This window comes from Anarrhichthys ocellatus, unplaced genomic scaffold, assembly GCF_004355925.1.
Source record: "Anarrhichthys ocellatus isolate YVR2014 unplaced genomic scaffold, GSC_Weel_1.0 scaffold9, whole genome shotgun sequence".
NCBI lineage: Eukaryota > Metazoa > Chordata > Actinopteri > Perciformes > Anarhichadidae > Anarrhichthys > Anarrhichthys ocellatus.
Window position 1 is genome coordinate 2576191 of NW_022280039.1, and position 23509 is coordinate 2599699.

A 23509-nucleotide genomic window follows, 5' to 3' on the forward strand; every position below is an offset into this window, starting at 1 on the left:
AGAGAGGATGAAAGACGATAGATTTTCCATTTCCGATTCTCTGTCCAATACGGTTTCCCTGTTTCACACTTCAGCCCGCGCTGAGTCCACATTAAACCCCAGGCTTAAACTTGTAAAAAAGCTCAGCCGTCAACATGGCAAATATATAATATCATTTCAGGAGCAAGACACAAGGTCAAACAGAAAGACGTTTCTGATGAAATCTACGCCGTCACTCTTTCTTAAAGAGCACAAGGGTACAAAGGGACAGTGATCTGCTGGCCGTTTGGCTCGACACACAGGATGAGAGCACATGGACCAGAGTGAAACTCCAGCAATGCTTCCTCTTCCTTTTTAGGTGTCTCCCCCCCCCCCCCTGTCTAATAGGGGCATTAGTCTTCTATGAAGTGGCATTTGACCAAATGCTTGCCATTTTAAAGGTCAATAGGAAGCTGTTGTAAGGAAAACGATTACTTGTTGAGGAGTCATATCAGTACAAACCTGATTCATTGTCAGTTTGGGATCATTAATAAAGCTGATTTAGTGGAGCACTCCCACACGTGCAGACAAAAACAAGTATTTGGGAAATATCTTCAACTTAAACACATCCACATTATTTCAACTGGATAGCAAATCTTCCTCATTAAAGATAACTTGATTAACTATAACCGCTTCCAGCCTAATCCTGACATTTAGAATAACCTTAACCTTATCATCACATTATGTCCCCACAAGACTAGTAAAACTTTTACACATAGTCAGTCGCGGCTCTCTAATGGATGACACGTCAAACTGAGTGAATTCCACCATCAATGATATGAGCTTGTGCCACTGCCACTGTGGAAATGATATCTTCGGATGATCAATATCTGAGCATGCTTCACGTCAGTCTCACGCGCACACACACACACACACACTTCCACTCGTTAAGTGGTCAGCTTAAGGATAATGGATGTGGGCAAGGAAGACGGTGAAAGTGTTAATAGTTTTTTGATTAACTGCATCGACTCATAAAAGGACCACTGGCCTTGAGGAGACACTTAAGGTGGTAGAGCTTAAATGATGTAGACGGTAACATTTCTTGCTGTTATCAACACTTTTTGCAACTGTTTCTCCCACTGTGAGCGAATCACAGGGTTCAAATCACATGCTCACACACCAGAGCTTGCACGTTACATATTTGCTGCAACGACAACTGTGCCTGTAGCACTGCTTTCTAAATGCACATACTCGAACATAGAAAGGCATATGCACAGACATAAGGACACACCGACGCCCACACACATACACACACACACAGACATAATCTGTCAGACAGATTTTCATGTCCAAGGAAGTCACAAAACATCACTGACAGCCTATAAATTGTAGTCACACTCAGGTGCACACACAAGCATAAGTATGCAGCGCGCAGCAGCAGCAGCAGGTAATAAGTTGGAGGGACATGGGAGGAAAGTGCTTGTCATGCAGAAATTGCCAACAATAATGACAGGCTTATAACGTTTCACAGTGACGGCCTGATGTTTGCCTCGGAGGATTCACATACACAAGACACAGTTTCGCGGCCCATTATCTCCTGAAGCTCCATCCGTGGTGCCGATACAGACACTGACATTAAAACTGGAAGACTTTCACCTCAAAATGAAGAGTCAGCGATTCAAAAGCGGTGACAATCAAAAACGTCATTCTGAAGCAAAGATCCACCCTGAAGCAAAATGATTTTTTACACTATCAATATTTAAAAACTCGTTTTTAATTCATGTCAACAGGTAAACAGAAGAGAACACTGCGGTAATGATGCTGTTAATTCTGAAGCTCCTGAGTAAGCCGTCCTTGGCCACAGAGGCATTATGGGATGGGAACATTTTCTATTCCACAGCTGGAAACCCTAAAGTCAAATAAAACTTATTTTAGTATGCTCCCACAGAGGGAATGATGTATTCAGTGTTAATGCACTAAATCCAAAAGGTCCCACTTGATTGCATAATCAATTCAAGTCTTGGGAAGCGTTTGAGTTCAGTTTGACTTGTGAGGGAGTTTGGAGTAGATTTACTTCACAAAATGTTTCTGGGAATAAAATAAGCTATGATTTAGAAATGTTATTATTTCATTACTTTTGCATTCCATTTCCATTTCCAAACACCCCACATGCACTGAGACAACACTAGCAAACCTGTATTGACATGTATAGTTCCACAGTAATCACATGTTAACAACCACGCCGTGTGCGTCCTCAGACACACACACACACACAAACAGACCCTATGCCCATTCAATCAAGGATTACATTGATGCTCATTTAACCAGGCTGTACAAATGCAAATGGCTGACATGTGAGCCCAGGCGCTCTCGTCGTGTGCTTCAGCATCACTGGGACACTATTCTGTGAGACACTTTGATAAAGCCAGATCAAAGGAGTGGGGAGAAGAGGCATTCAAGACCTCCAACAATAGCTCTCCTTAAACAGTGCCAGTAATTGGAAAAGCACATACATGAATAAAGATGAGATTTTAGGCTACAAATATCTGTCAACAAGCCCTATAAAGGCACTTAACTGAGTCAATAAAACACAACACATTATATTACACACCTCTGCTCAGGTGATGAAAAGAAAATGTGTGGTTTTCCAACTTAACCCAGGTGACGTCTAACAAAATACACAAGCCCAACACAAGGTTTCCCATTGAGCTGCATTGTTGAATACATTTTTATTACCTGTCTACTGGGATTTGATGTTGCACATCAACCTCCTTCCTAAATCTCCTCAGTCCCTGTCTGCCATGTCCAATTCAACATTTCTGCTCACCCATCCCTACAAAGCCTCTCTTCCCGCATATTCTACCTCTTTCATTCACCATCTACCTTTCCTTTCGCCTTCTCGCATTCTTCTTCACCTTCACCCTTGCTATCTCTAACACTGGACCCCTGTAATCCACACTCGCCCTCTGATTTCTTTCCATATCTCGTCCTCTCTCTTCCTTCATTTTTTTTTCTTGCTCTCAATCATGTATAAATCTTTGCTTTTTCTCTTTCAGCACACTTTTTGTCACTGCTTCTTCAATTTCTCTGTCTCACTCTCCGTGTGCATCTTTTTAAGACCATGCTCCTGCGTTTCCCGCCACCATTTTTTTCCTCCCCTCTTTGCGCATCCCCATACTTCCAAAGCTTAGTGTTATGCTGGCAGTTTTGGCACACTTCTCGTCATTTTTGACTACATCCTTCCCTCTTTCCCCTCTTAAAGCCTGCCTTACATCCACTGGGTTGTACACTACATATACTTAAAGGAAGCCAGGGATGTGGCATTTTACAGCATTCATTTTGTATCCCAACACCTCTTTCTACTTATCTTCGTTTGGAAAGTGGCAGGATAGCAGAAGGGCTGCCTGAAATATTTCACTATACATCTCCATTTTTCCATTATTTTTTTTTAGTTCATCCCCACTCTCCCTGCCCCTCTTTTACCTTTAGCAGGCGTACAGATGGCAGGAAGGCAGCATGGCACAGTTTTCTGATGGTCCAGTTGAGTGGCCGTGGTGCATCCAGCTGGTTCATGGTGCCCACTCTTCACGGTGCAGCCACTGGTGCCCGGCAGCTTTTACCGGGACCAGGATCAATGCTGCCCCACCAGGGGGGCAAAAATAGGAGAGGATCTCCAACTCCAACAGTCGAAAAGCACGCAGGTCCCAGGGCATGACCCTCGACGGACAACCATCAACCGCTACTGCCACCACTGTGAAGCCTTTACTCCCCCGAGCAGATGAAGCTCTCACCTGGTCAGCTCTCTGCCCCCCTCCCCTCCCTCCCTCCCTGCCCTCTCCTCCTCTCCGGCCCACACAGATCCAAGGAGTTCGAGGCAAGCCAAACCTGGAGCACCAGGAACATCCGATTCCTGTTCCACCAGTAGCCAGAGTGTACCCAGCTCTGGCAGCGGGAAAAAAAAAAACAGAGTGTACTGTATTTCCCCAAACAATGGAGCAGAGTGCAGTAATGCACAACAGAGATACGAGCGCGTAGTGCGAGAGGGATGCAGGTAGAGAAAGAGAAAGAGGAGTGAAAGAGATGGAGATGTGAGGTGAGGAGAGGAGAGACGAGCAGTGCAGTGCAGTGCAGTATAGCGCAGAGGGGAGAGAAGAGAAAAGGAGAGTAGCGCAGAGCGCAAAACCGGAGCTGCCTGACAGGCAGCGGCTTAGATTTGAGGCTGCAGGCACACTACTGTCTCTAAGATGAGAGGAGGAGGGAGAGAGAGAGGGAGAATGGAAGAGAAAGAGACAGAGAGATGGAGGGAGAGAGTGAATGGGGAGACATAAAATAAGATCCAACACAACTGACGAACAAGCTGAAATTGAAACTATGGGGACAGGATGGAAGAGAAGAAATTGGCTCTGCGCATGGTAAAAAAAAAAGATGAGCGATGGTGAGAAAGAGAGAGAGAGAGAAAGAGAGAGGGGGGGAAAGATGGAGAGAATTGAGGCGAAGAGATGTGACGAGGCACTGTATGGTGGTCAAAAGGGAAATGAGTGAAGTGGAGTCAAAGCCCTGTCTCACAGAATGAATTCAGATGGAGTTTGAGGATGGAAGCACATGAAACAACTGGAGAGGAGTACAACCCACTTACTGAATTGCATGTGTGTCCTTTTATTTATGCATAAAAGCTCTAAAGTGGTAAAACAAGAACAGTAAAAAATAGAGCTTTTGATGAGATTGTCTTATTGCACCTCCCCCACTCCCATTTGATGCAATTCAGTTTGCTGTATTGGCACGAATACTAAGCTGCATTCCTAAAGAAAGATATCACATTGTGTATATGTATTGTACATTATACTGCTAACAAATGAACTAGCCTTTCACGCCAAATGCCCATTTTTAACAGCTGTAAGACCCAAATATTTTTAGTCATCTCCCTTTGTGTTAACTTTAAGCATGGACAATAATATCTGTTGTCTATTTCTACACAAGTCCGTGGGTTATCAGGTTTCATTAAAGGCTCATTGAGTATTCTCACTGATTTAGTTGCATTAGAAAATTACGTTTTCTAAAAGTGATTGGCGTACACGCTGCAACCATCCATAGAGCTGCACCGTAGGGACCAGGATCATATCAACAAGGGCAAACCTAATCAGTGAAGAACAGCTCTCAAAGACTAAAATGCGTGATTATGAAGCACAAAAACAAAAAAGGTTAAATTAGTCAGCAATGGGTTGCTTCATCTTTGTTGGTGTTTGGTGTGCCTTTACTTCTATTTCTAGTCACTCAGACTGTTTTTCTCCAGCGAGTGACTGACTCACAATAATCAAACACTCAAATGTTTGTCAAAACAAAAGATTAAAACAGAAATTAACAAGAGACCGCAACGCCAAATCGGGCCAAGGGCATAAAGTGTGTGGGGTGGGGGGGGGGGCACCTTGCCATCCTTCCGTCGCCCTTGCTCGGACCACAACCATCTTCAAGGTTAATTATTATCTCAAAAACACCGATCTAGACTGCATCTTGTGTGGTTGGGACGCAAAATGTGACATAACCTGTCCACGGGTCAGACAGAGACACAGAGATATGAACACCTGGCAAAGTACTCAGTTCCTGCTACAGTGTGTGTTTCAAGGACCACATTTTTCCATGATGACACACTCATGCAGACCCACACCCTGAAAACTCTCTTTGTGAGAGATTTGGCATGATTGGACGAGCTGAGGAGTGATTCAGTGATTCTCTGGTGTAGGGGAAAAAATGGGTTTACGGGTGTTGATGACAACACATCACGCCTCCTGTTAGATGTACTACAAATTGTCACGATAAAAAAAAAAAAATGTTTTCAAATAAATGTCAATATGAATGTTGTTGCATTAAGCATCAAAATATCTGAACATACCTGAACAACGCATTCTCAAGTTTAGCTGGGGCATTAAATTTAAAAAGGGAACCTTGAATGATATGTGGCCACATCGCTGGAATGTTATCCTAATACATTAATAATAGTTATTTCACTGTAGTAATGACTCTCTTCAGTCACCACTTCACAGTAAGTAGGTGTTTTGCCCTGACAGTCAGGGACTGACATTAAGAATATCCACCTCACTGACCACCGGCTCCCCTGGGGAGCACCGAGACCTCTGGGAGATCTGCCTGTCAACCGCACAGCTAGTCACTGTGGAGATGGTGTGTGTGTGTGTGTGTGTGTGTGTATGTGTGTCTGTGTGAGGGAGGAGGTGGTGGTAGGACCGGCGTAGCATGAGAGTGTGCCTTTTCCCCTCCTAACCCTTTCGCTTCACACTTCTCCATCTCACCCCATGAAATGGTTCAGCAAACACATCCAGCTCAGTGCATCACTCTGCACTGCCTGCATCCCGCCTCTAGATGGCAACCTTCTAATGCACAATGCTCTTTCCAGCCTCGGTCCTGTCATTCAAGCCTGAGCCCTATATGCTGCTACAATAAAACATTCTGAATCGTTTTCAAACTACCAGTTTCTTTACAACAGTAGAACCAGAGAGGCAGCCTTTGCATTAGTAAATGCATCAGAATACTGGGCAGATGAGGTCAAGTCTGCATTATTTTAACGCCAAACAAGCAACTTACACACTGCAACCACCAGGGGGCACCGGTTCAACACACCTGCTGCACACAGTGTCATGTTTTTGTTTTTTTATCCTCTCACTCTTCTTGGCTGCACTAATTATCACAACATTAAAAGGTATTAAAGCCCTGGGAAAGAACAAGACCAGACAAGATGCGATTCAACTCTCTCATGGTGGTTCATTTCTCCCAATGGGAGCTTAACTTGGCAGATGAGGGAGGCAATTTACTGTGAATTACTTAAGTGCTTCTACGCCAAGAGCTTGTATCAGATGGTGAAGGCAAAATAAATACATATCCGAAAAATGTTTTGTCCCTCACGTTTTCAGATGAAGTGGGAAAATGACATTAAATGGTTATTTATTTTACACCAAATTGAGATCGAGGTGAAATACATTTTTATACAAGAATCACAACAGAAAATACTATCAACTTTAACAGACACTGCCCTGTAAGCATAGCACGAATACTGTGCCAACACTTTGCTCTCCCGCCTATAGATGTGGGTTTATGTCATATTATGTAGATGTAGGAATGTGTAAATGTGTGTGTGCATCGGTGAACGTCTGAATAATTTACACTCAACCAACAAGTGGTCGTGAAGAAACTGTATTTTCCATCATTTGCCGTGTATGAATATGTGTGAGCACACCTATGTGTAATAACACTGAGTGGGTGTTCTGTATAGCTCACTGCTACTCGGAGACATTTCTGCTACAGGTAGACCTTGTGACATCGCCTATCTGCACTGTGACAGCGGTGTGAAAGAAGCCCATTTCCACCTGTCATTCAAACAAAGCCAAGGAGCTCCAGAGAAGCTGCTCTCGCTCATTGAAAATGTGAAGCTTGCCCTTGGTGTTTATGTGAAAAATGCTTGAGAAAGAGTGGATATCAGTGAGTGTCTGCCTGAGTGAAAGAGATAGATTTGTGGAATGTTATTGTTGTATTTTATACAAAACCTATTAATTGGAGTCCTGTGAAAAAACTACTGAATTGAACTGAACTAGCAAGGGGAAGAGAGAGAGGAAAAAGGTGCCTGCACACAGCTTTTTGTCTGCGACAGTATACATAATTGCTCTGTAAAACGCCTGTCCTGTGTTCTTCACACAAACCGGAAGGGAAAAATCAAAAATCCCTATATAGAGTAACTGAGCTAATATACACTGGTAAAACAAATAAATAAATAAAAAGCCCTCACTGGTACAGTTCATACTACATGTAAATTGGAGATTTTCTCAAATATATGAATGATTCTTATATCATTCATATATACACTGTCAGTTTTTCAGTAAAACAAGTGACAACAGTGATAACAAAGTTGTCTGTTGAAGATTGATGGTGCCAAAAGCCTTGAATCTAATTTGGCCTCCTCTCCCTCTTCTCTTAGCGATGCTCGTCCCCTGGAGGATTCTCCATAAGTGACAGTTCAATACCTCCCTGCATATGCACTCAAACCCAATGCACACACACCACCTCCACACACACCCACACACACACACACACGCAAACACCCACACACACACACACACATGACTACCCCCTACTACCCTTGCCCTGAGGAAGCAGGAAGACCTCCGCTGAGTCGGGTACACTTTTCCATCTGGAGAGAGGCAATGATTATTAGCCTGCGGGATAGAACCGCACACAACACACACACTTACATACATAAATAGCTCTCAAAATGTGTTGTTTTCTCCACTTTTTTTTGCTACTCACCATCTCTCACTATCAGGCACTTGCGCATGCTCATATGCCAATGGCCTATTGCAGTTTAAAGCTTCCTAAAACATCTGTAACAACTCTTGAGCCTAATAAACTCAAATGTTGTTACTCATGCCCCCCAAGCTGTCACATCGAGTATCTGTCTTCACACCCCCAATATCAGGTCCACATTTTTCAGCTCTGACATTTAGGCCTCCAGCAGTGCGGCTAAATGTTATCGGCAGGTGCAAACAACTGCTGACAAACAGCAGCGCTGTAAGTTAAGGCAGAGGTAATAGACTAATTAGAAATAATGGCCTGCAGGGGTTGTCCGTGTCTCCATCCTTTATCGCAGCTTAACATAATGTTATTTCAGATGAGTAAAGTTCAGTTTACCTGTCAAATTAAATTTACCTGAGCATCGGGAGAAATCCCCATCAAATCCCTGTCTTTCTCTTCTGTAAAACGGTTTCAAATGTTGAATGACTCATCCTGCACTCAGCCACACAACACAGCACTTTACCGTTTGTGGAACGTGGCTAACAGAGCAATCTGGAGAGGGATGGAAAGAGAAGTGTGTTTGGATACAGTGGGCAAAAACTTTGCTTTCAATTCATTTGCTACTGACGCTGAACGAGCGGTGGAGTTTTGAAGTTGGGTGAGCGGGTAAGTTGGGCGCTGGTGGCATTGAGCTGCAATGACACAGAGTTGGTTGTAGAGCAAACATACCTTATAGATGATCCCATTACACCTGCATGTTCTTTCTGCCTCTCTTCATAATAATGTCAGTCTATCTATAGTTTCTGTTAAGAGAGACACAAGTGGCACTAACAGGACAGAGGTGGAAGGTAGGTAGGTAGATACAGAGGATGTGATGACAGGGACATGAAGGGTTGCGTTGTGGAACACTGTACGATAGGTTGATGAGACCAGCTACGAGGTAGATGGGAGAAGAAGGAGTTGACAATTTAACACTGAAAGTTTGGTATCATGGAAGGAAGGAGAACTTCAACAAGCTTTCCTCCAGATAAATTCAACCTTTAAGTTTAGCACATATTACTTCACGCTGTGCGGTCGTTGACAAAGGAACAGCGAGAGTCTATCTTCTTTTCTCTGCAGTAGAAATTATTTATGTGGCATTTGGCATTCCCCATAATAGGAAATAGCAAAACCACAAGCACCTCACGACTACGTAATTGCAGTAGAACAAGGACGAGCACCATCAGATTCACAGCTGAGATACTGGATCACCATAACCACATGAAATGCATCCCATAAATTAGATCTCTCTGACTTAAAGATATTTGCTCATCCAGACAAGATTGAACGTAGTGACTTTGTAACTACAGCCGTGTGTTTTATCGTGTTGTCTTGTCATACAACCTGACAGAAATCCGACAAACTAACTAATGAATACTTTCATTAATAGCTCAGTAACATGTAAACTATGAAGAAAAGGGGGACACCATCCACACAGAAACGCCGCTCTGTGTTTAAAAGCATATCATACACCAAATGAGAGCACACTACGCTCTTTTAACAACACAACCAGTTCAAATGTGGGAAGATCATAATAGAGTTCACAAGAGGTACGGCAATTATAGTAAGTGCACAGTATGCATGTTTCATCAGCAGTTGAATATGTGTGTGTGTATGTATTTGCAGCCGTCGTTGAAAAGCAGCTTTAAACATCTCCAGAACTGAGGCAGACATAAACAGCACTCAGCGTGGCGCAATCACAAGAACTCCATGTAATTGGCAATGAATAATAATGAATTATATTCGAGGGACTACCGGTGGTCCATGGAGAGAGAATCATTTTGTAGTAATATGCCACCTAGGCTGTGGACTGTATGCATAGGTTAAAATACTACTACATCTACGAACAGTTCACTTTGATCGATACTGTCCGCATGTCATTAGTTAGGCTGTAAGCACTGAGGGTGCACTATCAGAATATTGGTTTTATTCTTTTCAGTCAAATATTTCCATTATCCCAAAGTCAATGATTTGAGGTTCATGGTGACCAACAATTCTTCATAAGATAGCTTTGTCAAAGGAAGTTTTAATGAGGAAAAAAGAAGTTCAGAGCAAACTTCCCTGCAAATTGTCCTCCTGCCTGCGCTGACGGCAAAACTATTATGCTATTAATCAAGTACATGAAAGAGCGAATACTTCACAACGTCAGGAAACAAAATTAGTGGCTTTATACTCTTGATAAATGTATTATTTATTTGGAATGGTCCTTGTAACAGGCCAACGTTTACCAAGTGACCATAACACTGGGAATCTGATGACATGTAAACCCTCAGTATAAAGAGGAGTATCTCTGTGCTGCATTCACCCTTTCTGCCATGAATGGTTTACCCAAGACATCAACACAGCAATAAGCCCTTTATCAAACAGCGAGCACTATAACCCTAAACCTCACCATGACTGCTAGGATCCCAGAATCATCCAATGATATAAAAAAAACAGAGAGGGAATGGGAGAGGAATGAATGAAGAGCCACAACCATTTAAGATAAACACTGTGGTATACTCATTTCATGCATATACTTGTCTGACGCCAACACTGAATGGCTTTTGCAATAATGTGGCTGCATTAAAGCAGCTGAAGCGATTCAAGCCCTCACATTCAATTTTCCAACTGAATCTCTCAGCAGAAATGAGAAAAGTGTGTTTTATTTGTATTCAACAACAACTGTCCACCGTGGCAATTCAGATCACAGCGCATCTATAATTAAGTTCTATCTATGAAGTAAGAATCAAAAAGCACAACTAACTAGTAACAACAAGTGTTTCTCAACCGAGGGCACATGACTTAACTAATAATATGAATGTAGTTTTTGTCTTGAAACATTTCGGGACTTTCAGTCTTTCCCATCTACAGTACTAACTTTCAACTAAAGATGACGGATGAGTGAGCTTGCTGGACTTGGAAGGAAGAGTTGACTTCTTAGTAATGGAAGATAATGCAATGGCTACATGTGATATGCCTCAGGGGGGAAAAAAAAGACTGAAACCTGCACTCCAGATATTATAATGGCCTATGGTGGGGCCAGCTGCTGCAATTACTGTCGATGATGCAGGAGACAAACGCCAGCACATTAGCATAGACTGCTGATTTAAATTGGTAGTATTTCAAAATTCTTCACTTTTGGCCACAGCCCCGTCTATGATGAGCACCTGTGTGATTTCATGTCCTGCAGGGTCGGGAGAGGTTCCATCCACAGTCTTGATTTGCGACCTGGTTAACCCACTATCATCGGAGTTTAGGCAAGTTCAATTTCTTATAAAATACAGAAAAAATGCAGCAGAAGATATTGAGTCAGAGAGGAGGGTGATCCATCTGCACAGTCATTTCAAACAAAAGCTAATGTGGTGGTGCCTCCCTCTCTTTAAGATGTTTCTCTCCTCTCTCTTATTCGCTCTCTCACTCTCCCTCTCTCTCTCTCTCTCGCTCGGCAAGGAGATATGTGCAGTGCCCATCTGGTATTACCTGAAGCCCCAAAGTCCTGTCAGTCCAGTGCTCAATGGAGAAATAGAGCAAATACCACACTACACTACACAGACACAGAGAGAGAGAGAGAGAGAGAGAGAGAGAGAGAGAGAGAGGGAGAGAAATCTATAAATCCAGATTAGTTTTAGTGCTTGCCGATCTAATCTTCTGAGTCAACAGAGCAATGCAGACAAGGCTCAGTGTCAGAGGCCACTTTAATGAACAGTCACTCATTTCGCCCCCATACTGCTAAAGCCTCATTCTTCAGCACTCTGTGTGGTTTTACTAAACTTTTGAATCATTAATTAAATCCAGGATCAAGTTAGGAAACTTTTAGTGAAACTCTAAAAGCCCGAAAGATTTTTAAAGGCTTGAGTAAAGAATATTATAATTATATTCATCACATTTCTACCTTTAGAAAAAAGACCCACTCACTAAACTAATTCCAAACATGCCAATATTAGCTTGTAAAAGACAAGCACGAGCCATAAGGCTCCTGCAATTTTGATGACATGATTTCCCTCTGGCCATGAAGGCAGACTTTGGATCAGTTGTATCTAAAAGCTCCTGGCTACTGAGTGTTTGACGCAGCTTGTGTTTCCAGGTTGTCCTAAAATCCGGGGCTCAGCCCTCAGCTGAGTGGATGGAACCAGTGAGGTGAAATAGTGGACGGTACAGCTAATGGGTCCACCTCCTCCATTTTCTCCCTGCGTCTTTGAAATGAGTCCCCAACTGAGAAGGCGTCACACTAACACACAAGTGCTACAAAAACTGACGTACGCACACACACACGCACACACACACACACACACACACACACACACACACACACTGAACGCTTGCCTGCAATAGTGTGTATGAAAACAAAATCCCTTGACATAAATTCTGCATTAGCCGTTAAAAAGCTCGATGTTGCTGTAGCAACGTAGACATAGTGTAATTACCGTCTTGCGGGGTCAGTGTAATAAAGCTAGACTCAGCCCACTGGCCCCGGGGCCCCTGGTAATGGTTTTTATGGCTACCATTATTGCCACACCGCTACACCAGGAAACGCGTACGAGGATAGGCTTTACCTTAAAGCCCAGAGGTCCTGGCGTCAGAAAAAAAGAGCTTCAAAGCCACAGTTCAAAGACAGGCTGCAACACAGGTTTCAGATCATCGGATGTCTACTCAAACATGTCTACATTTGCATAAATGAGAATATCTACATTTACATGAAAGAGACGGGACATCCTTCTATCGGGTTTTCTCATTCTAGGTTTGGAAACAGGTTTGAGGAGAACCAGGAGTAAACACAGACTGGATAACACCTGACTGCTCGTGAAATATTGATATTTTCGGCATACTAAAAATACCAGGGCTTCTAATAACACACTACGGAGGAGGCAAGCTGCCTTATCTGACTTAAAGAAATAAAGAATAGTCTAGAGCTCAGGTTTTAAAACAGCTAAGCGTGGCTGTGTTGCCGGTAGAGATCTCATAGTAAAGCTTTGTTCGTGACATCAACACACTGCACCAAAATCTACTGAAAGGAGTGAGGGATCAGAAATACTAAAACTTATCATTTATTTCTGCATACAAAACAGTTGTAATCTAATGTGCACTGTTTAATGGAAGCTGTTTTAGTTGGGGCATGACTGGGCATTTCTGAAACGTTTCCGTCTGTGTCTCTCTCTCCACTTCTGTTCCTCTCCTCCTCTGTCTGAGTGAGGATAAATTAGCGGAAGGAATTCAGAGCAAGGCTGCTTAGACGAGGGTTTAAAAAAGCTTTGATCAGGACCCATGCCAGTAATCTGACAAATCCATAAGGGTGCACCTCAAATCACGTGTTTTTGTAAGAGACCATGCATTGCTTGGCCAAGTCACCGTGCCCTCTGTTTATAAATATGTGTTTACTCCATGCTAACTGGTGATAATGAACACGAGTGAACATTACGCACCTTCTGGTCATATCGGGTGTGATCATTTGGTTTCTTCTAAATGTTCATTATTTCTCTGTGTGTGTACAGTGTGTGTGTGTGTGTGTGTGTGTGTGTGTCATCCAACCAGCTGTGGAATAGATAAGAAACCCACACTAGTTTTTAATCCTGCACTCCAGGTAGAGTGGATTTCTTTCACTTTGGCGTGATAATGTGTGCAAATAAGTGATTTCACTTCTATATCCCCTGCCACTCTGATTCAGTGCCCTGGCCTGGAAGGCCAGGAGCACAGTGTGGACAAAGCTAACTTAAGGACGATAGCACACTGCAGTCAGAGTGGTACAGTGGAAAAACAGCTTCTCAATTGAATTCATTAGATGCTCACAGTGGTCTCTTACAGTTCGCTTCAACAAATGATCCAAAATCCTTGCAGAGAGAAAGGATTATAGAGCTGTCATAATATCTCTCCCTCTCAGAAAGAGATGGGGGTTGAATGGATCTGCAGATTAGTAAAATGAAGCCGGAGAAAAAATGAAACAGAGAGAAAGAAGAGAGCAATAAATAAAAGCCAAATTAAATCTAGAATGTTGACGGTCACATATGTTCCCATGCATATGTTTTTGTCTGCGTGGCATTGTCAAGACTACAAGAAAAGAATGCGGGATGTGGGATTTCATCTACAAACACGTGTCAGCTCCTTTCATCTATTTTTAGACATTTAGGGCAGACAGTGCAGGCAAATTCACAAATAGTTCAGTGGAACTTGGCGGGTTCTGGCATCAGAGAGTCAACTTGAGTCAAACTGCAGCGATGGTGATGAGCGGTGGTCAGGATACACCTTCCATCAGGCAGTCCATGTTTACACACACATAATCACACACACAGACACACATAGACACACACACACACAAACACACACACATAAAATGTCTATCAGGCCAACTCTCATGGCAACAAAAGTTTGCCATGCGACCTTATCAAACCCGGTCCTATTGCTCCCCTTTTCCTTTTCATTGCCAGAGTTCGTTTTGTCCTCTCTAACACCCCCCCCCCCCAACAAAAAGTTCACCATCCACATCATCTCTCTGAAGTGTTTGTGTGTGTGAGAGATAGAGAGAAAGAGATAGATAAAATGTACCACTTTCATTTGTAACACCTAACACCCTTCGACGTCTCAAAATTAAACCTGCCTACTCAAAGCTCTAACAGTTAAAGGTCCATCTGTATCACTCACTCGCTCTCCTCTGTCTCACTCTCACGCACACACACACACACACACACACGCACACACACAATCACATACAAATAAGTTCTTTCATCCTCCCAAAAGATGCTTTGTCTCCTCAGCACATTCTCCCACTATCTAACACCTCCCACCACGTTCACTGCTTTAGCAAACTCAACATGATACTTGGTGCTGTTTCCAAGCTACTGTTGCTACGGATGTCAGTCAACACCCTCCACACACACACACACACACACACACACACACACACACCATCACTGCCATTAAATAACCAGCTTATTTGTACTAACGGTCTGCCACTGAAACGTGTGTTAAGCAGATTAAAATGTTGAGGACTTGGCTGTGTTGGCATGCCAGCAGCACAGCCTCAGGTTTGTTATGACTCAGCCCCACCGAGAGTGAAATGAAAGTCTCAGGAGTGGCCTGACAGTTACGGAAAGAGACCACTTACGACTACTGATACTATTGCCTTTAAATGAAAGAAAAATTACTTTTTGACATTCTGGCTTCTTTTTTTTCTCCTGCTTGTACTCCCTGGTTTACATGCTGCTGTGGTTACAGGGCACTTGATGTGTTTACACATCTGTCTCTGTCCATCTACCACCCACTACCCTAGAGCCAGATGACTCTCTCATCTGTTTGTTTCCCTTTGCTACTTAATTTATCTTTAATTAGTATGAGGTGTAATTACGACGGGCTTATGATTTACAGAAGGCTGTGGGTAGCGTGGGTTTCTGTACCCACGCTGTTGATTATGTATTACAATCAAGAATGCCTTTAAGAAAATGATGCGTATGAATGTGTATTTAACAATATGAGTATTTAAAAATAACTCATACATTTCATGGTCTTATTTAGTAGTTATAATTGACAGATACAGAGGATAATGTAAGTGTTTTTGGCCCTGATCCCAATCTGATCCCAATACCTTATATATATATAATATATATATATATATATATAATATATATAGGAGCAAAGGATATGCAATGCTGATGATTAAATATGTATCCGACACTTTGAAAAAGCAGGTGTTGTCTTTTGACTTTGGCACACCTTATTCTACATGAGCTACTTCCTTTTAAGCTGATCATCTTAAATCATTGATATGACAAGACGTATCTGTTGAATCTTCAAAAACACTTATTATTTAACAGCTGTTTTACAAACTAGAGGTTCCTCCCTCACAAATAATCTTTGGCTGAGTACAGACACACAAACCCGACATGGCGTCTATAGTCATCATGAGGCGAGATCAAGACAAGCAAGTCATTGTCGTGTGTTACAGCGGTGCTATGCAGCAATCTGTGGGGACATTTTTATGGAGATGGATAAAACAATTGGTAGAGATGGATTTCATTTAACTTTACAGCCACTTCATTATTTATGAATGAGAATAGCTTCCCCGTCTAAGTAACAAATTCGAACTGCAGGATGGAGAATGATGTACCGTTAATCTCTAAATAAGAAGGCATAAATTCATAATTGTCTTTTCATAAGTTATAATAGTTTACGGCCCAGAAAGGGAGAAATCAATATTTGCTTAAGTACATGAGATGTAAGGATTGCAGTTTTATTCGCAGGACATTTACATTCTGATTAATAGCAGTTGATAGATGAAATAAGTCATCAATGATGAAGAAAATGTTAATTATATTCTCTAAAATATGAACATAGCAGAGAGCAGATCAGAGACGACAGCTGAGACACGCTGAGCTCTTTCACAAGGAACGGCGGCTTCTTATTTCAGAAGCTAAAAGTTTAGTTATGTTTCCTTTGTCATGGTTTGCCCCTAAATGTTCCGAGATATTTCTTGCAGTGACATTACTGGAAACGTTTAGAATCACTAAAAGCAATCTCACTAATCTAATGTATAGTATAAGAAGCAACATAGCCTTCAGGGACTAGCAGAGGTGGAATTGTCCATGCTGGTGCGGGTCTCTGAGTTGCAGACTCAGGATTTATGAACACATGCAGATTTGGATGACTCACTTGCACAAACTGACACCTACACCTTAGTGAACGAACACTTTGTCCATAGATAAGAAGAATCACTGCCCATGATTTATGTGAGATTAAGTTAATACATTTTTTAATAGTAAGGTTACGTTCAGACTAACATTAACACTGCTTGAAAAACCCCAGTCCTCCTCATTCATTTTAATGAGAGACTTGGAGCTGGAAGTTGCTCAAGTCAAACTGAGACAATAACAGTGTAAGTAGAATTCAAGCAAATGCCATTAACCAGACCATCTGTAGAGTCCATCTTTCTTCACACTTGGTTTTACACTACCTTTCAGTAGTTAGGCACATCACCCACGCATACATCGGTAAATTAGCTATTGTTAGCCTTCCTATCTAACACAATTTCTTGGTCACGTTAGAAACATACGTGTGTGCTCAATGGTCTTTAATAATGAGTCGTTCACAGCAGGACCCACAAGGGGGAACCAGAAGCTCTGTGTCAACATAGCAGCAAGAATTAAGTAGTAAAATATATTTTGTATGACCTCCATAACTTTATACTTGATATTTAGTGATCTGTTGATGTTAGATCATATTTACACTAAGTTACTTTACTATTTACACCATGAGTGGAGGCCACTGTGAGCCTTTGTTGATGATGAGACATATTCATCATGAGATGTATTTATCATAACATGCTCTGCACTCGCTGAGGATCTCTGCTCTGTACGAGAGCATCTGGAAGTGTTGCTTGAGTAAGTATTTCATAAAGTTCATCTTTATCGCACTGGGGTGTTTTTCCTCATCTCTTTAATATTGTCAGTGTTTGGGACTGTCCTTGTTTTGTCCACTGTGAACACAACATCGGAGCTGCAGCCTTGCTTGTTGCACACGCATGCTTCAACCTGCTGGTCGGCACATTTCTTTGAAGATACTTGACTGATTGCAGCAAACTGAACCCACAAAAGTAAATAGACGCAAATGGCCTATTCTGGTAGCAGGAACAAAAAAAAACATTTAAATAACTCAAACTATTCTAAACTTGAATTCTACAAACTATTATATTCTATGCTGCAGCACCAGGAATGATGCAAGGCAGACAGGATACTAACAATTAGCACAATAATAGTATTCATCCTGACAGCTACAGATGCCCTATCTCTGAGCTCTCCTTGATAACAACAGAGTTAGCAGGTCAACCTCTCTTGTTAAGTTACTTAAGAGACTGTATGTTTATGCTTTTTACGTGTCTTCATGACTAAATAAAAAAGACAAGGCCAAGACAGTGTCTCCCTCCACAATCACACCGAAATCAGTAGACAAGGTACTCACCTTGGAACAACACTACATGCTGCAACACCTCAACTGACCCGAGGACTGCACGACACCGCCTGTCTACACCTGTCAATGAATCGCTGAATGTGTTGACAGACAGGAAGCTCTTCCCACTGATCTCCCTCTCCACTGATCTCCCTCTTCCAGCAGGGACACACTGATGCTTTGCTGCATCTGAGGTTGTATAGTCGTATAATAGCTATGTTTGGGTTTTTTTGGCACTGCATGTTTTAGCATACCAATGAACTTGATCTCACGGCCATGATCAAATGGGTTGAATTCAAGCTTTGCAGGGGGCGAGACATTTTCCAGGCACCCAACAGGGCTCTGAACCTGAACTGATCTGTTAAAACGTTGCTATTTGGCTGATTGTGCTAACAAGCAGCTAAAGAACAAATGCCAGACATCCTACTACAACCCACAGAAAACACTTTTAAATGTGGGAGCCACTGATCATTCTTCTAAAAGCATCCCTTTTCAAAAAATAACACAAATTGCTGAACCATGCACCGTTTCCACAGTAACCGCCAAAACTCTTTGCTTCTTTCAGAGCTCATGAAGTAATATCACACTTGGGTTCATTGTAATGACAAGCCAATACAAGCATTTACACATTTTCCGGTGTGCTTCCCCTGGGTACAAGAGATACCAAAAGAACAAATGGAATTTTCAATTTAAAAAAACAAACCTGCTCTTTTTCTTGCAATGCAGCGGTGAAGAATCAACAGTAATTAGTGCCCTTATTACAGAAGAATGCATATGTGTAACGTGCATCAGGTGGCGAGCTTGTTACGTTTGTAGTGTAATTATAATATATATTGTTTTGGTGACAGAGTAACAAAGTGTCACATTTAACCTGTAATAACTGATGTTTTTGGATATGTTCACATCGTCTCATTTGACACATTATCACTAAAATACAGATTTTAGCCGCTTCAGCGAACGTGTAACACACATGTTGTGGGACATTATAACTGATGCAAAGACGAAATGTCAAGTGGGCACATTTAAGTAGTTAGATAGATGCATAAGTTCAACTCAGAAGCAATATTGTTTAGTCACTCAGAACAACATCAATAAACAAAGCAAGGTAGTTCATATGAAAGCATGATAAATAAGCACTGTTTTGATAACTTATTTATACTGACACCGATACATGTTCTCTTGTGATGCTGGAGCAGAGCCACAGGCTTTACTCAAAGCCTTTTTAGCTTTGGAACTACTCTTCTCTGTGAGTTTTTCCGTTAAAATCAATATGTAGTATGGTTTAACTTTGAATTGGTTATTAGTTTTTCTTAACATGAGAGACACAACATATAGTGACAAACATAGTGAGCACCAATGGGCCTAATCAGAGCGACTAAAGACCACTGAGGAAATGCACTGCACTGTAAAAAGATTTATGTTTTGTTTTTGTAATGTGAGACCAGTGAAGATTCGCACCTCTACAGTCAAACACACAAAACCTACGCAAACCGACATGCTGACGCAATTTATACCTGAAGAATATTTTCGTCTGAAGGGACTGGAGACTACTAACGAATACTGCAAAAAATGTACAATAGTCAGATCAATGGCTTCACTGACTCAAAATCACAGATCCAAAACAAATGGAATTGTGAAATTTGTCATAACCTCTCAAAAATATAAAGCAACAACTTTGTCTCCACCACCGCCTCCACTTTACTTTGAATCATTCACAACATATCCAACACAGGAGAAAACATCGGACTCCAGAACTTTGTAAAGGAAATCACAACATAACAGTTGCAGTGTGCAAAGCATGTCATGCAAACATATACTGGTGGCACCACCCAACTTGACTTTGATGTTAGAAAGTGGCAGTAACAGTATGTATCCATCTGTGGATACTGCTCTATGTATTACTGCCGATAGACATTTTTCATTTCAGCATGTCACAGCAGGAAGAGCACAGGGTTAATCTCTAATATTAATAAGCAGCAACTGCAGTTTATTTAGGCGTTTCAGATTCTGGGTTCTGTTATTGTGCACTATTGGCTCATTGGAACGGCTTACTGAGAACTTATGCAGCTGAGCCTTCGTAATTGTTTTTTTCGTTGCACGTGTTCTTTGCCTGCTGTGACCACATTTTAACCTCAGTCTGTTCACACAGGTGTACAGACCAGAGCCTTTTACAGTATTTACCAATTCTGCCAGTAAAAACCCAACAACTTCTAATATTTGATTATTTGTTTGTCTTGCAAAGTAACTAAATGCAATTCGATTTATCAGAGAGGAATAGATTCACACTCTGACAGAATCATACCGACTCTTCTGTCTTGGCCTCTAATCCTCCTCAGCCTTCACTCATTCAGCACTATCACGGAGAATTGGATTCTCAAAGCGCCTGTAGAGTAATTATCTCACTCACTGTCTCTTCCAATTGTTATCCTTCACTCTCTGTTGCACTCATTCAAGTCAAGTCATACACAGCAACACTCATTCAGTAACACACACACACACACACACACACACACACACACACACGGCTATTACAACTGACTAATGATTCAAAGTGTCTATTTGAGACTAGCAGAGGTGTTGTGGTAGTATCACTCTGCTGTTCATATCCAAGCAACACAAATCCCAGAGGATCAAGCTTAGCTTCTCTTTGTGAACACAGACACACACACACACACACACACACACACACACACACACACAAAGATGAATGCAGCTCGAGAAGCAGACTGGAGCACAGACACTAGCACTACTTTTATAAAATACGATGATTACATTTTTAAAAAATCCACATCTGCATTTATATAAGCCCTATTAACATCTGTGACAAAACTGTCTGACAGCCCACTTCCTCAAAGTAAGAATAAAAAAACACGTCCTCTGATATTTTTATAGCAGTATATGTGTGCAATTCCAAATAGCACTGGTTACTGGGGCATAACTGAAAAACCAGAAGTGGATCTCGTATCCCCAACCGTGCATATCTCTGTCTCCCACACATCTCCCGGCTCAGATATCTCTGCCAAATATCACCCCACAGATTGGCTAAGCATGATAGTCCGTGAGCACCATGCTAGCAATGAGCATTAGTTATTCTGACCTCGATCCATAAACACCAGCGAAGTTCCACATTTCAAAAATAGATGGGAACCGGATCCATCAGATCCACACGGAGAATTTTTTTCCCCACCAGCCCGACAGATGCTGCCAAAAGACATAAAGTCTACATCGATTCTGAAGCACTGCGAGCACCCCGGCACCTTGACGCAGGTGCAGGAGACAAGAAAGATGGGAATGGAGTCAAGTAACAAAAGAGAATAGGAACAGATATCAAGACAGAGTCTGGGAGTATGTGTGCAACCAGTTTCCAAAATAAGTAATCCCACTCTCACAATATCCCACTGTTTTTTTTACAGCAAATCTTAAAACCTAATTTAACAAATACTGACAGTTGTACCGTGTCTTGAGGTATAGCATTTACAAGTTTGATAAGTGGAATGTTTTTCTTCCAGTCGTTCAAGGTTGTCCTCAAACTACTACTACACAACAATTGTACTACACATGTGACACAACAGCTTCAATGGAGAATTTAGTTAAAGTAATGTATAGCCTTCCAGCTGTCAGTTGTTCTGTTGATATTCAATTCATTTTTACTCGACTGATATTTCTGTGACTGTAACAATCCTCAAAAGTTGATTGATTAGCGATGCTGGCTTGCTAATCATCATCACGCCCTCTTTTTATAAATACTGTGGCAGGATTTTAGCTGATCCCCGAGCATCTATAAAGATGGCAATATCGAAGCTAATCAAACCCTGTTCACACTGTGCATTGAATTATGAAACAATAAAACGGACGGTTGTTTTTACAAATCATCTCATCTTTGGTTCACACAGCAGAGAGTTGTTTCATAGGAATCATTACTACATGCTACAGTTGTGCCTTTAAGATATGCAACAGCTTAAATGGTGAAGAATATAATATGCTTATGTTGTAAAGTTTAGGACATATAATACTAACTACAAAATACAATATTGTGTTCTGACTGCAGTACCTGGTTTCCAAGGTAACAGGAGGTGGGAAACTGTTGAAAGCTGAAAACAACTGCACAGGAGCAAAAACAGCTTCTTACTTTGGGTCATCACTCAAGTGGCAACACAGAATGACTCGTTTAATTCTTAATAACCTAACTGGCAAATCAACCAACGTGTTAGTCTTCTAAATGTCTCTACTCCATTCACCTCCTAATCCCTCGCTGCTGCTTAACTCCCACCCAGGCAAAGTGCTATCTTGTCAGCAGCCTTTCCTGTCCCATTTACCCCCCCCCCAGAACCCTGGTCATTGATTTATCTTTAGGGGACATGTCGAGGGGGGCCAGTTTATCCTCAAAACATCTTACCGGTGGCTGCTGAGAGTTGAGCACCCCCCTCTTGGTGGAGCCCCCTCTGGAGCTGAGCCTCTTCCACGACTCTGAGAAGCGCCCCCTGGTGGTGGGGCGCCCCGGCCCAGATGTCCCAGACGCAACAGATGAATCATCCCGGGTGGAAAACGGACGATCCCTGCGCAACTCCCTCCGCTCACTCCACTTCTTCTTGGAAGCCATGGGTGTTAAAAATGTGGTCAGAAAGATGTGGGAAGTGAGGCACCCAGGCTAAGTCGAGGAAGCTGGTCTTTAATCAAACTAGTGCCACAGGTGGCATCTTCAATTCATTATCTACTCTGCTGCCTCCTGAAGCTTGATTCACTCAGTCTCTGTCTCTCTTCTTTCTTTCAGTCTTCTTCCTCACTTTAAAAGATTATGCAAGAAAAAAGTCCAACTCCTTTCTCCCTATTTCTTTTACTTTTTCCCTCTTCTGATCTTTTGATCAAAGGAACGGGACAACAGATCTTCACCTGCTCAGCTGCACTCCTGCACTCTTCTTTTCTTCCCTGAAGCCTTCCTCTGGGAGGGATGGGAGTCAGAGAGGAGAGGCGACAAAGCAGAAGGTGCTGTCTGCACACTGTTGCATGTGCTGTTACTGTGGCTTGGCCGTTAATGCTGTTTTCCCTCCTCACATCGAGAGAGAGAGAGAGAGAGAGAGAGAGAGAGAGAGAGAGAGAGAGAGAGAATGGCAGGGAGAGAGAGAGGGAGGGAGAGAGAGAGAAACCGGAAAAAAGGAAAGGGAAAGAGCGAGAGAGGGAAGGAGGGAGGTTGTTGGAGGGTACGATATTGAAATACGGATGAAAGAGACAAAATGATAACGAGGAGCTCACAGAGTGGGCAGAAAAAGAACAGGAAGGAAGAGCAAAGACAGGTGGAGAGAGGCAAAAA

The 23509-nt window shown here is 42.1% G+C and overlaps 1 protein-coding gene across 17 annotated transcripts in view; it reads right to left on the reverse strand.

Moving 5' to 3' along the window:
• Positions 1-23509, reverse strand: part of trpm3 (transient receptor potential cation channel, subfamily M, member 3) — a 135416-nt gene that overhangs the window by 102395 nt on the left and 9512 nt on the right. For 10 of the 17 annotated variants that reach the window (XR_004212812.1, XM_031849176.1, XM_031849167.1 and 7 more), the window contains exon 1: positions 22598-23198. The exons of 1 other annotated variant lie outside the window; for it this stretch is intronic. Coding sequence is in view for 15 of the 16 variants with exons in the window: in XM_031849176.1 (XP_031705036.1) it covers positions 22598-22801 (204 nt within the window). In the remaining variant the exon portion in view is untranslated. Of the gene's footprint in view, positions 1-3441; positions 5372-22597; positions 23199-23509 lie in introns of those variants that run through there. 6 more of the 17 variants (XM_031849178.1, XM_031849173.1, XM_031849169.1 and 3 more) reach the window with 3 other exon arrangements.